Raw genomic sequence first — 14,009 nt, 5'->3', positions numbered from 1 at the left:
GCTTATTAATGGCTCTTAAATCATGTAATAACCTCCATTTTCCAGATTTCTTTTTTATTACAAAAATTGGGGTCTTCCAGGGGGAGGTTGATGGCTCTATGTGTCCCAAAGCCAGCTGCTCGGTGACCAGATCAGTCACCGCATCCAATTTCTCGGAGGTCAAAGGCCACTGAGGAACCCACACTGGGGCCTCCATTTTCCATGGTATGGGTCGTACTGCCCCAGTGGTGCTTAGGAAAAAACCAAGCCCTGTCTACCTTGGTTCAGCTTGGGTGTTAAAGGTTCAACACATCCTCGTTCATGTCGCCCCAGCCCTTTTCCTCTTTTATACCTTATTCTTTCCTTGATTTGGACTGCTTGTGGTGAATATTCGTTGGACAGAGTGAGTCCAACGTCATGCATGACATCCCGTCCCCATAAGTTGACGGGTAGTGGGAGAACATAGGGAGTGAATCTGCCTTCTTGCCCCTCTACTGGTTTCCAAGTGAGGGCGGAAGAGCTGATTGTTGGATGGGCACTGTAGCCCAGCCCCTGTAATGAATGGGAGGCTTCAGTGATTGGCCAAGACTGTGGCCACCAGTAGGAAGAGATGATGCTCTTATCCGCCCCGGTGTCTAGAATGCCTTCAAAACTTTTGCCATTAACTTGTAGGAGCAGCTTCGGTCTATCTTGTAAGCTAACAACCAAATAGGTTGCGTCCTGACATGAACATCCCATCTGCTTGCTCCTGGGTTCTTGGTGGGCACTTGGAAGGAGCAGCAGTTGAGCTACCCTACCCCCTTTACTTATGGAAAATATACCTTTGGGGCTAGAGCACAAGACCTGAATCTCTTGGGTATGTTGATTATCAATTATGCCAGGATGAACAATCAGTCCCTGCAGAGTAAGTGACCCCTGGCCCAGAAGGAGCCCTACAGTCCCTTGAGGCAGCAGTGTAGGCAATTGAACAGGTATGGACTGTACTCCCATTTGAGGCATCAATAAGAAGTTGGAGGAGGCGCGCAAGTCCATTCTTGCGCCATCCCCGAGGGGGCTCTCTCCGGGGCTTTGATAAACCGGTTCCCATATCTTTGTGGGCCCTGGGACCATGGGCCCGCTGCCCCGTTTTTTGGATCCTCATTTGTGGGGGTCTCTCTAGGAGGGAGGATATTACCTCTCAGATCCCTGACCGAGCGACACAGGTCCGCCTTATGATAGCCCTTGCCGCAGCGGGTACAGAGAGCAGGGGAAGCCCTTTGATTTTGGCAATCTCTTTTCATGTGTTCCGGCTTCCCGCAGTTAAAGCAAACCCATTTGTCGGGCCCCTTAGGGGGGCACCTCTGGGATTGCAAAATGGCAGCCGCTAGCCCTGCATTGGTAAGGGGGCCTCCTAATTCTCTGCAGATTCTAAGCCAATCCTGTAGCCCTTTGTTCTTCCTCAGGGCAATAGCTGCGTGGCACTCCTGAGTGGCTTGTTCAAAAATGAGCTGCTCAATAAAAGGCATGGCTGTCTCAGAGTCCCCCAAAATGCATCCTGCCACTTCTGTCATCCTAGCCACGAAGTCAGAAAAAGGCTCCTGAGTCCCCTGTATAATCTTTGTTAATTTGTTGCTCCCTTCTCCCCTCCTAGAGAGTGCCTTCCAGGCCCTGATGGCAGTACCTAAAACTTGCTGATATGGCCCCCAGGGGAAATTAGTCTGGTTGGTCTAATTTCCTGCCCTGTCAGCATGTCAAAAGTCCACTCCTGTTGTTCTGGTGTTAAAGATGCAGCATTGGCTCTAGGTTGCTTTTGAGCTGCTTCGTGCCAGAGGGCTTTCCATTCCATGTATTGGCCCATGCTGCTAAGCGTGGCTTTGGCCACTGTCTGCCAATCAGCAGGTGTCATAGAATCTCTTACCAACCTATCCAACTGTGCTAATGTAAAATTCGTGGAAACGCCATACTTCCTGACTGATTCTGCTAGTTCTTTTATCTGATTATATTCCACGGGCGCGTATACTCGCCTGTCTTCTAGGTCCTCAAAAACAGGGAAGGCCAAGCATAGCTTCCTTCTCACCTTATCAGGTAGGAGGGAGAAGGATCCTCGGCGGACCTCATACAGAGGGGGTGCCGAAGGGACCGCCTGTGAGGCGACCATCACATGATGTGAATGTTTTTGTTGTCTCTTATTGCCCTGTAAGTGATCATCTAGATGATATCTCTCCTCTTCATATTCTGCCGCTTCCCTGTCTAGCTCAGCCTCCTCCTCTGGGTCGAGGCTCTCATCCTCTGAGCTTCCGGGGCTGTCTGAACTACTTAATTACAGAGCCTTCATCTCTCGGACGGGGTATAAATTAGTCCCCTGGTCCGGTTTCTCCACAGGTAGAGTCTCTAGGTTCCTTAGAATATGCTCCCTTGTCAGCAGACTTTCTGGGAGGGCCGTTTTCCTTATTCTGGGCCCGTTTCTTCCTTCGTGCACCTAGTCTCTCACTGCGTTCAGTTTCTGACATGCTATCCTGGACTTCCTCAAGAACACTTCGGCCTTCCACCACAACAGTTCGGCAGGTTTTATCCTCTAAACAGTATTTGATAAGTTTCCAAATAGCCGTTGTCCCTTGCCTCAAGTCCCCGTCCTCCATTCGTCTAACGAGGTCCCTACCCAGCTTGTTCCAAGAGGCCAAAGTTAGTGAGCCGAGCAGGCATACCAAGGAGCCACCCGATCCACCTCCTTTACAAAGTTTCTGAGCGTTTGGTTGGCAATCTTTATATCTCGCTGTTTCAACATGGCTTCCATAGCGATAACAATCGACTGAGAGGAGCCCATGATGACAAAAAAAGGGGGGCGCCTGCGGCTTATCTACGTCCGCCTTACCAGTGCAAGGAAAGCGAAAGTAAAAATGGCGGGCGGGCGGCTCCTTTATCTAAAGGAGACTGAGATGCAGACCCAGTTGCTGCCACTTATCTACGTCGGTCTTACTGCACTTAACACCAACCTTGATGGACACAAAATGTTACCACAACAAAAAGTATAAGTGCTCCTAGAACAATAACCAAGGCCTCAATGCTACCTTCCTCAGGCAGAGAAAGGCTCAAGCCAAAGTCCGGAAAAGACATACCTCTCTGAACGTCCTTACCTGCAGTTCTGAATCCTCCTTGAATTCAAGGGGTCTCCGCTGGTGCTGAGGATGATCTGGTCATGTTCCCAGGTTTCGGCACCAGTTGTCCCGCACTACCGTCTCGCCAGCAAAAATGACGTGGCACACTCAGGATCCTTCTGCAGAAAGCTTTAATGCATCTTGAGAGGGAGAGCATAAGCTTACAGAGCGGAGACTCCAACGGTCTGAAAACCCATCCCTTATATTGGCTGGTAGGCCCGCCTAGGACGTGGCACTTCCTAACTGGTTACAGCTCATCTGCCCATATTATGCCACGAGGTAGGCAGAGACCAAAGGACGGAAAATCACTTCAGGCATGCGCACTGACTTGTTTGCCGCTCAGCACAAGCTGGATGTGAGCGCCATCTTGTAATGGGGTTTGCAGGAACAGCGGGCGGCTCCCCACAACTGGCTAAGCACTCTGGGCCTCTAGGTACCTCATTAGCATGGTGAACACTATCTTGAGCCTACCTGACCATAGGTCACTTTTTTCTATGTGAGAATCATGTCACAAGTTACAAGCCAGGAATCTGGCAGGGACTGGGACTCACCTAAGTCTCAGGTGTGTGCCCACTGAGTCTCCCAGTCCCCATTCGTCTACCTTACCAAACTTCTGGCATGATTTATTGTCCCACATGCTCCCATAGCTTTAATCATTCTTTTAAATATTAGCTTATATTCTTTCAAATCATTCCCATTGGGAGCAGTTTTTCTAGAATATTTTTGTTGGTGATTCTTTAAACCACCTTTTTATTTTGCAGCCAGGCATTTACAATATTCAGGAAGTTCAGATAGTTCAGTTAAGACTGAGATATCCTTTTCCTCCCTGGGAATTGTATTTAAGGATCCAAACTCTACCCCTAGTTTCTCTCTGAAGTCAGCTACTGTCTTGTGTCAGTTCTACCCTCACCCCTGGTTCATAGTTTTTGGCATTAATTATGGGTGTCCTCATGCCTGTGTATCTCCGCTGTTTCAGCTCTCATCTTCACAATTGTCCACAGCTTCTGCTCTGATTTGTGAATCACCATGAATCTGTGTGCCTACACCTGGGTCAATTTCTCTTTTCTCCTTGTGTCCACAATTTGTGCTGTATGTTAAAGAACTCCACAGCCCTATATGAAATGTAAATACATAAAATATCCAATAAAAAATAGGAGCTGATATTTGACCCAATATAGTAACCAGAAATAATATTTTCTAATGTAACACTATTTCTTTTCCTTTCAGATATACTCTAAAATGATATTGATGTTAAATAATTCAGAGTCTTGTTCTTGCCTAATAAACACTGAGCCCTTTGATGCCTCCTTCAGATGACTCTTCATGACTTAATGTTTTTTCCACTTGTTAATATCAGCTTAGTGAGTGCATATACCCCACAGGTGTTTTAGTGGACTTCACACTTTTTCTTAATTGTGTGTTTTCCTACTGAGAATCAGGATTCCCAGGTGCCAAGTGAGAGGTTCCTGAGCCCTTGGAGACTCACAGTGACTCTGTGAATGGTACATAATCTACGGCTAAAAAGGTATAAATCAGATTGGACTCCAGGGAACTGTGGGAGTGTTTGGATACTGGTGGGCCTGAACCAGGACAAAACAATGCTTCATAACCTTGATCCACATGAATCAACCAGACATCTTTTACTAATTTGTTGATGTGCTCCCAGGGATGAATAGTCCAAGATTCTCAACTGAACAGATATCTGGATTTTATCAATTATTTATCAATGTTATGAAATTATTCATTGCTTTCTCTCTCCTGATTGACCTCATTGAATTCCAGGAACAAATTTCTTGTTTCTCCTTTAGTATACTTGCTTCTCCTGGCTACTATCAAGATGGGCATTTTGTTATTGGAGGACTCTTTTTCCTCAGAGTGACTGCTAGGGACAATAGAATTAAATTTGGCTCTAATGATACAATGGCTATAATACCAGAAGCTGTTATTGTGTAAGTATTTGACTTCTCTCTTTAAAAAAAATAGAGTTTCAGGATTTCACACATATAAACAAGATATATTGATCTGACTGTATTCTGCTGTTTCCCTTGCAATGTCTCCTGCCTTCAACTTTATGGGTACTCTCTGTCTGTCTGTCTGTCTGTCTGTCTTTCTCTCAGTCTCTCTCCAATTTTAATGTATTGAGTTCATTTAGACATGCCAGTACTGCAGGCGTATAGGGCATTATCTAGAGTCTAGGCAAGCTACTAGACAAACTTCCTAATGAAACAGTCCCTTCCCCAGTAGCCACCAAATGCCAATAGCTACTCAGCCATGACTCTGTGTCTCTCCCCTACACATGCTGAATTCTCTTAAATATGTAAGAAGATTTTGAAAGCACTTTGCTGTCAAAACCAATCTGTCTTTTTAGTTATGTAGTGTAGTGTATTGAGAAGATTTTAGTTTTCCTGTTTAAATTCACACTTGACACTATTTTTTTCAGTTGCTATTGGTGATCAAGCACCGTGTATTTTCCTGAGGTTTATTGTATTCTTCGAAGACTGCATGAAAACTAAGTTTTAATATTTGCTATTTCCCACATGTTTACTCTTCCATTATATTTCTCAGACACAAATTGTACAATAAATATTGAAAAATGTACATTTAATAGTATATGGTGGTGCAAAATTTAATCCCAAAACTTGAGAAGTAGAGGGAGGTGGATCTTTGTGAGCCTGAGTTTAACTTAGACTACAGAAGGCATTTAAATTAAACTTTGGTTGAATAAGCGAGATGCTGTCTCAAAAAAATTCAAAAGCAAAATAATTGATTTAATAACAAGTTGTACTACTCTAATATTGAGTAGACTGCCTGTTTCTTGGAATATCACGTACAATTTTTATATGAGTTAAGTTCTTATAAATAAAAATGCAGAATTTGAGCGGTAGATTGGGAGGAGCTACATATAGAAAAGAGAGGGAGGAAAAGAATGTAATTATATTTTATTTAGTATATTAAATATCTAAATTCATATAAATAATTGAATTTTATAAATTAATATAAAACACAAATATTTAAAATAATTAATATATATTATTAATCAATATAAAAATAACAGAAAAATGATCTTTCCAATTTTTCCTCCCAGGAATCTCACCAAAAATTATCAGCACATGTTGGCAATGGTTTTTGCTATAGAAAAAATCAACAAGGACCCAAATATTCTATTGAATATGTCCCTGGGATTCTATCTCTTCAATGTTGACTTTTCTGAAACAAAGGCCATGGAAAGTTCTATGGCTTTGCTCTCAGGAGAGAGCCCCCCAATTCCTAACTACAGCTGCAGGCCTGAGAAGACTGATAAGCTGGTTGCAGTAATAGGAGGCATTTCAACCGGAATATCAACTCAGATCTCCCAAGTTCTAAGTCTCTACAATGTCCCACAGGTACACAAAGCATCTTGCTTCCTAGGTTAAAGATAGCAAGATAGTAATAAATGCTAATTAATCCAGTTATTGATTATTGATGAGGTATGGGACTGCTTAATAATTTACTATTTTGTTATCAATTTTACCTCTTAAGTGTAATATTTTAACATAAAATGTTAGTAAAATAAATTTAATTTGAAAATCTTTAACATTGAAAAAAATATAAGTAAAAGTAATGACAACCTGAATTCTTTCCACTCCAAGAAAATTTCTTTTGCTTTTTACCATTTTTAATACTGTCTTTCTTTTGTATTCAGGTTTAGAGCATCACAAATCATGAGGGCTATAATAATTCTCTGCACATACGTACACAGTAACTACTATGAACATATTTCTGATTATTTTACTGTGCTATCAGCTCAGATTGCCATATAACATTCATTTATACTTACTGGGTCAGACTTACTCTGGGTGGACATTTGGGCTGTTTGTAATTTTCTCCTGTTGATAAGAAAGTGTTTACTTTGTCTTTGTTTAAAAATCTTTCTGTTGATCAGTAATTATTTCTTATAAACAATGCTAGAGAGGTAGCATTTATAAGACAATTGCATCTTAATTAGTCATAAACTTGGAAAGATTTACTTAGAAAGTTTGCAAATAACAGGGATCCAGTATTTAATGTTTCCTTCTATCCTCAGTGAAGTAACTTAAATGTTAGTAAAATGAATCAGGCTGCCATGCTGTTTCATATTTATTATCAATTTTTACCTATTTGTTTTTTTGAACAAATTTTTATTCAATATATTTTTTTATTTAAATTTCAAATGATTTCTGCTTTTCTGGCCCCCCCACTCCCCGAAAATCCCATACACCCCCTTCCCTCCCCCTGTTCTCCCACCTACCCCTTCCTACTTCCCTGTTCTGGTATGGCATTACATTGCTACACTGAGTCTTTCCAGAACCAGAGGTTTATTTTAACACACATTCTTACTATGCCAATTTGCACTGTGTTGAACTTCCTCTGCAGCCCAAGATAGCATTAGGGATATCCTCATGCCTTTGCTTGCCCAGGGCTGGGATTTTAATCATACTCTATCATGCTTGACTAAATTTTTATTTTTATAAGATTTTATGAGATATTTTTTAAAATATTTGTCATTTTACTTATTTACATTTCAAATATTGCCTCCTTTCTCAGTCTAACCTCCCTCCCCAAATACTGCATCCCACCCCCTTCCCCTTTGACTCTAAGAGGGTAATTCTGCAAATACCAACCCATTCTGGCCTCACTCCTCTAGCTTCCTCGTTTACTGGGAAAATAAACCTCCACAGGACCAAGTGCCTCTCCTTCCTTTGGTGCCAGATAAGTCATTCCTCTGATACATATACAGTAGGAGCCATGGAACCACCCATATATGTAGCTGTGTCCAGGGGATCTGTGACATGTCCAGTTAGTTGATACTGTTCTTCATAAGGTGTTGCCATCCCTTTCAGCTCCTTCAGTCCTTCCCCTAACTCTTCCACTGGGGTCCCCAGGTTCAATCCAATGGTTGGCAGTGAGATTCTGCCTCTGTCTTCTCTAGGTGCTGGCAGAACCTCTCAGAGGACATCTGTACTAGCTTGAGGATAGTTCAGTGATGCCATCCCTCTACTTGGGACCCTGTCTCTTTGGCTAATTCCAATTCAAAGGAATTCTGTACTTTTTTGGCTAGTATCTACTTATCACTGAGTATATACTTTTTGAGTATGTCCTCTTGGGTCTGGGTTACCTCAACCAGGGTGATATTTTGTAGTTCTATCCATCTTCCTGTGAAATTCATGTTATCCTCCTTTTTAAGAGTTGAAATTCAAATTTTTCTCTTTTACCTATGGCTAGCTGGCTGCCTGTGGCTACTGATACTTACACACATAGCCTAACACAAGTTCAATACACTCACAATGTCGTGAAACATTTTTATCATTTCTTTTAGTAATCCCCTCACACTTCTTAAGCATGAACTGTGGAGCTGGCAGTGCTGTATTGTAGCCCATATTCTATTCATGTTTCTTTGGTTTTATCATGTTGACATTTTTGTTAGTATTTTTCTGTGTAGAATAAGTACACCATCTCTAGTGTATGTAAATGAATCCCTAATATATGCAAATCATTCCAACTTTACCTGTGACAGATAATCCCTTCTTTCAATTTCTTTTATTTTTTAATTTTATTCGATATATTTTTCATTTACATTTCAAATGATTTCCCCTTTTCTGGTCCCATACTCCCCAAAAGTCACATAAGCCCCCTTCCCACCCTCTGTTCTCCCACCCATCCCTTCCCACTTCCCTGTTCTGGTTTTGTCTTATACTGCTACACTGAGTCTTTCCAGAACTAGGGGCCACTCCTCCGTTCTTCTTGTACCTCATTCGATGTGTGGATTATGTTTTGGTTATTTCAGTTTTCCAGGCTAATATCCACTTATTAGTGAATGCATACCATGATTGATCTTTTGAGACTGGGTTACCTCACTTGGTATGATGTTCTCCAGCTCCACCCATTTGCCTAAGAATTTCATGAATTCATTGTTTCTAATGGCTGAATAGTACTCCATTATGTATATATACCACATTTTTTGTGTCCATTTTTCTGTTGAGGGATACCTGGGTTCTTTCCAGCTTCTGGCTATTATAAATAGGGCTGCTATGAACATAGTGGAGCATATATCCTTATTACATGCTGGGGAATCTTCTGGGTATATGCCCAAGAATGGTATAGCAGGATCCTCTGCAAATGACATGCCCAGTTTTCAGAGGAACCCCCAGACTGATTTCCAGAGTGGTTGTACTAATTTGCACCCCCACCAGCAGTGGAGGAGTGGTCCTCTTTCTCCACATCCTCACCAACACCTGCTGTCTCCTGAATTTTTAATCTTAGCCATTCTCACTGGTGTAAGGTGAAATCTCAGGGTTGTTTTGATTTGTATTTCCCTGATGACTAGTGAAGTTGAGCATTTTTAAGATGTTTCTCCACCATCCAAAGTTCTCCAGGTGAGAATTCTTTAACTCTGTACCCCATTTTTTAATAGGGTTATTTGGTTTTCTGGGGTCTAACTTCTTGAATTCTTTATATATATTGGATATTAGCCCTCTATCTGATGTAGGGTTGGTGAAGATCTTTTCCCAATTTGTTGGTTGCCAATTTGTCCTTTTGATGGTGTCCTTTGCTTTACAGAAACTTTTTAATTTTATGAGGTCCCATTTGTCAATTCTTGATCTTAGAACATAAGCTATTGGTGTTCTGTTCAGGAACTTTCGCCCTGTACTGATGTCCTCAAGGGTCTTCCCCAGTTTCTTTTCTATTAGCTTCAGAGTGTCTTGCTTTATGTGGAGGTCCTTGATCCATTTGGAGTTGAACTTAGTACAAGGAGACAACGATGGATCAATTCCCATTCTTCTGCATGTTGACCTCCAGTTGAAACAGCACCATTTGTTGAAAAGGCTATCTTTTTTTCCATTGGATGTTTTTAGCCCCTTTGTCGAGGATCAAGTGGCCATAGGTGTGTGGGTTCATTTCTGGATCTTCAAACCTATTCCATTTATCCACCTGCCTGTCACTGTACCAATACCATGCAGTTTTTAACACTATTGCTTGGTAATATTGCTTGAGGTCAGGGATACTGATTCCCCCAGAATTGTTTTTGAGAATAGTTTTTTTGTTGAGAATAGTTTTAGCTATCCTGGGTTTTTTGTTATTCCAGATGAATTTAAGAATTGCTCTTTCTCACGCTAAGAAGAATTGAGTTGGGATTTTGATGGGTATTGCGTTGAATCTGTATATTGCTCTTGGCAAAATGGCCATTTTAACTATATTAATTCTTCCGATTCATGAGCATGGGAGGTTTTTCCATTTTTTGAGGTCTTCCTCTATTTCCTTCTTCAGAGTCTTGAAGTTCTTGTCATACAGATCTTTCACATGTTTGATAAGAGTTACCCCAAGGTACTTTATACTGTTTGTGGCTATTGTGAAGGGGGTCATTTCCCTAATTTCTTTCTCAGCTTGCTTATCCTTTGAGTATTGGAAGGGTACTGATTTCCTTGAGTTGATTTTATAACCTGCCACTTTGCTGAAGTTGTTTATCAGCTGTAGGAGTTCTCTAGTGGAGTTTTTTGGGTCACTTAGACTATCATATCATCTGCAAATAATGATGGTTTGACTTCTTCCTTTGCAAATTGTATCTCTTTGACCTCCTCATGTTTTCTAATTGCCTGATCTCAAGTACAATATTGAAAAGATAATGAGAAAGTGGGCATCCCTGTCTAGTCCCTGATTTTAGTGGGATTGCTTCAAGTTTCTCTCCATTTAGTTTGATGCTGGCTACCGGTTTGCTGTATGTTGCTTTTACTATGTTTAGGTATGGGCCTTGAATTCCTGTTCTTTCCAAGACTTTAAACATGAAAGGATGCTGAATTTTGTCAAATGCTTCTTTAGACTCCAATGAAATGACCATGTGGTTTTTTTCTTTGAGTTTGTTTATGTAGTGGATTGCATTGATGATTTCCATATAGTGAACCAACCCTGCATCCCTGGAATAAAGCCTACTTGATCATGGTGGATTATCGTTTTTATGTGTTCTTGTTTTCGGTTGGCAAGAATTTTATTGAGTATTTTTGCATCGATGTTCATAAGGGAAATTAGTCTGAGGTTCTCTTTCTTTGTTGGATCTTCGTGTGGTTTTGGTATCAGCGTAATTGTGGCTTCATAGAAGATACTGGGTAGTATTCCTTCGGTTTCTATTTTGTGGAATAGTTTCAAGAGTATTGGTGTTAGGTCTTCTTTCCTTCTTTCAATTTCTTGTCTTCTCCAGCCTAAGTGCTGTATGTCTGTTCTCAAATAGTCCTGTGTGTTTGCTCCTCTGTATGTCAAGTCTTACATCTTTCTTCCTTGATTAATTTTCACATTTTCAGAGCATATTTTTGAGTTGAAAATTTACATAGGTTGTTCTCTTATGAGTTTTCATTTGACTTACTTGGATAGTAATTTTCAGTAGGTTTATTTAGTTATCTATATTTACTTTCAGTTTTTTTCTCCACATTTTAAAATTTCTCCACCTAATTCCTGTTCTATTTAGATTCAGAATTGATTCTCTTTTTGCATGCCCCTGCTTATGTGCTCAATATTTATGATTTTTTGTTAATATTGGTAACTCTATGCAGCATATGTAACTCATGCCATTTTCCTTATTCTCTTTGATTTCTAATACTGAGGAATCATGACCTGATGGAGGTGCCATAGTTGTTTTTTCTGTCTCGCTCTGAGTCCCCCTCTCCTCCTTTCTGTCTCTATCTCAGTGTCTGTCCCTCTCTCTCTTTTACAGTGTTTGTGCCTGTGTGTTTGTGTGTGTATGCATGAGTGCTTGCTTGTGTTTGACCGTGTGTGTGTGGGGGGGCTGGGTGGGTGTGTGCATACTCTTGTGGGTGTACATGAGTGTATGTGTGTTTGTGTGGTATGTGTCTCACATATCATGTATGTCAGGAATGTGTAGGTAGGCATATCAGGACAACTGATATTCTTTCTTCATCACTTTCTTCACTGTTGTTTGAAATCAGAGTACTGAATCAGAAGCTTGAGATTTTGAGCAGATTGGTCAGAAAGCTCTAGGGATTTACCTGTCTCCACCCTGATATGGTAGGGTGTAAGCACACACAGCCATGTCTGACTTGTTATGGGGATTCTGAGGATTCTACTGTAGGCCCTTCTGTTTGTAAAGCAAGCACTTCAAACGCAGTGAGCCGAGCCACAGATTTGTCAGAACATCTTCATGCATGTATAGCATTATACATTGTTCTTCAGTCTCCTCAGCCCGGGCTTTGACCTACTGGACTCTACAGTTATAATTTGATGTTGAGTTTAGCTTCTAGACACCAAAACAGTAAACTAAATCTTCCCTCCATAAACTACCTGAGCCAAACCTCTTCTTACCTAACTATTCAGTTTCTTGCCATTGTGACCTTCCATTTTGACCCCTTCCTCTGAGGCAAACTCATCCAGGACTGTTCACTTTACTACAGACTCTGTGAGGTGCTGTCACTCCACATACACTTTTACAATGCTCCATAGATTCCGTTTTGTTTGTTTGTTTGTTTAGTTTTTGTTTTGGATTTGTGACATCAAGTAAATAGTCCTTTAGTGTTAATTTTTCTCCATTTCTATTATCAGGAAGAATAAAGTTTTGAAGTGAGAGATTTGCAAATGGTTGTGTTTCACTGGTATTACCTGAGTGGAGATCAGGGGATAGACACTCTGTGGACTTTTTTCATATGTTCTATAAAAGGACAAAGGAAAAGGTACATTTTGTGTATGCAATGAAGAGCACATGACATAGGTAACAAATTGGTATTACTTAGTAAAGTGATTTAACTGTTCAATTTCTCCTAGAGTGCATAAGCAGAAGAGGTAAACCAAATCATTTGTAAATAAATCTAATTGTCATGACTTATATAGTAACTTTCTTTCTGTTCAGATCAGCTATGCTCCTTTTGATGCGAGTCTTGGGACCAAAATCTAGCTCCAGTCTCCTTACCAGTTTCCTGTGCACACTGCAGCTCTGTATCAGGGAATTATTCAACTGCTGCTCTACTTCACTTGGGTCTGGGTTGATCTGGTGGTTCCAGCTGATATGAGGGGAGAACTCTTCATTAAGGAAATCACAGAGGAGATGATCAACCATGGAATTTGTGTTGCATTTGCAGAAAAGGTTCCAGTATATCCTCTTTTTTGGTGACATAGGGTGATACCAATTAATGGCACGTCTCCAATTGACATGTGTTGTTGTTGCTTTTGGTGACTCTCATGATTTTCTGACACTTGTCTCTCTCATCATTTCCGGTGCTATTTTTGGTAATGTCTGGATCACAACTTCTGATTGGTATACTTCCACATTACCCTTTAAACAAAATCTAATTTATACATACTTTGGTGGAGCATTATCATTTTCAGTTCACAAGGATTAAATTCTGGGATTCAAGGATTTTCAAAGAAGTGTTCACCCTAGAAAATACCCTCATGATATCTTTATCCAGTGTGTGTGGTCAAATTTATTTGAATGTTCACATTTCTATGAGCATGGAGTCAAGAAACTAAGTCAATGTGAGCAAAATGGTAGCCTGAGCACACGATCTCTGAATGTTTGGGATATGAATACCTCACCCTTGAGTTACAAAGTCCATGCAGCTGTGTATGCCATTGCCCAGGCACTTCATGAGGAGCTGTCACTCAGAGCAAATGGAGGGTCATTGGATCAAGGTGGACTCCAGGCTCCTCTCCCATGGAAGGTAACAATAGCTATCTTTATGCTTTCCTAGGGTATTGGGCCTTGGCTTTTAATTATTGCATTTTGATTCATAATCTGACATAGTGTTAGAAAAACATTTCTTATGCTAGCATGCTTCTTTATGTTACTATCTCCTTCTCAACATATTCATGTTTATTCTGTAGCATAAAGTAGCATAAAGAAATAGTTAGAAAAAAACATGTCGTCGTGTTTAAAGTTGA

At 40.8% G+C, this 14,009-nt stretch overlaps 1 protein-coding gene and 2 pseudogenes across 1 annotated transcript; 1 reads left to right on the top strand and 2 right to left on the bottom strand.

The window, feature by feature from the left end:
• Positions 1–231: 231 nt before the first annotated feature.
• LOC127678102 (endogenous retrovirus group K member 7 Pro protein-like) lies at positions 232–978 on the bottom strand. Its single transcript, XM_052172905.1, has one exon. It carries the CDS (start codon positions 976–978, stop codon positions 232–234), a length of 747 nt encoding a protein of 248 aa, XP_052028865.1.
• Positions 978–2,116, bottom strand: LOC127678101 (igE-binding protein-like; annotated as a pseudogene).
• A 2,728-nt stretch (positions 2,117–4,844) lies between these two features.
• LOC127677646 (vomeronasal type-2 receptor 26-like) overlaps positions 4,845–14,009 on the top strand; it is a 32,446-nt pseudogene continuing 23,281 nt past the window's right edge.

The sequence above is a fragment of the Apodemus sylvaticus genome, chromosome 2, assembly GCF_947179515.1.
Source record: "Apodemus sylvaticus chromosome 2, mApoSyl1.1, whole genome shotgun sequence".
Classification (NCBI taxonomy): domain Eukaryota; kingdom Metazoa; phylum Chordata; class Mammalia; order Rodentia; family Muridae; genus Apodemus; species Apodemus sylvaticus.
The sequence above is the reverse complement of the archived record's forward strand: the minus strand, read 5'-3'. Positions and strand labels throughout refer to the sequence as shown.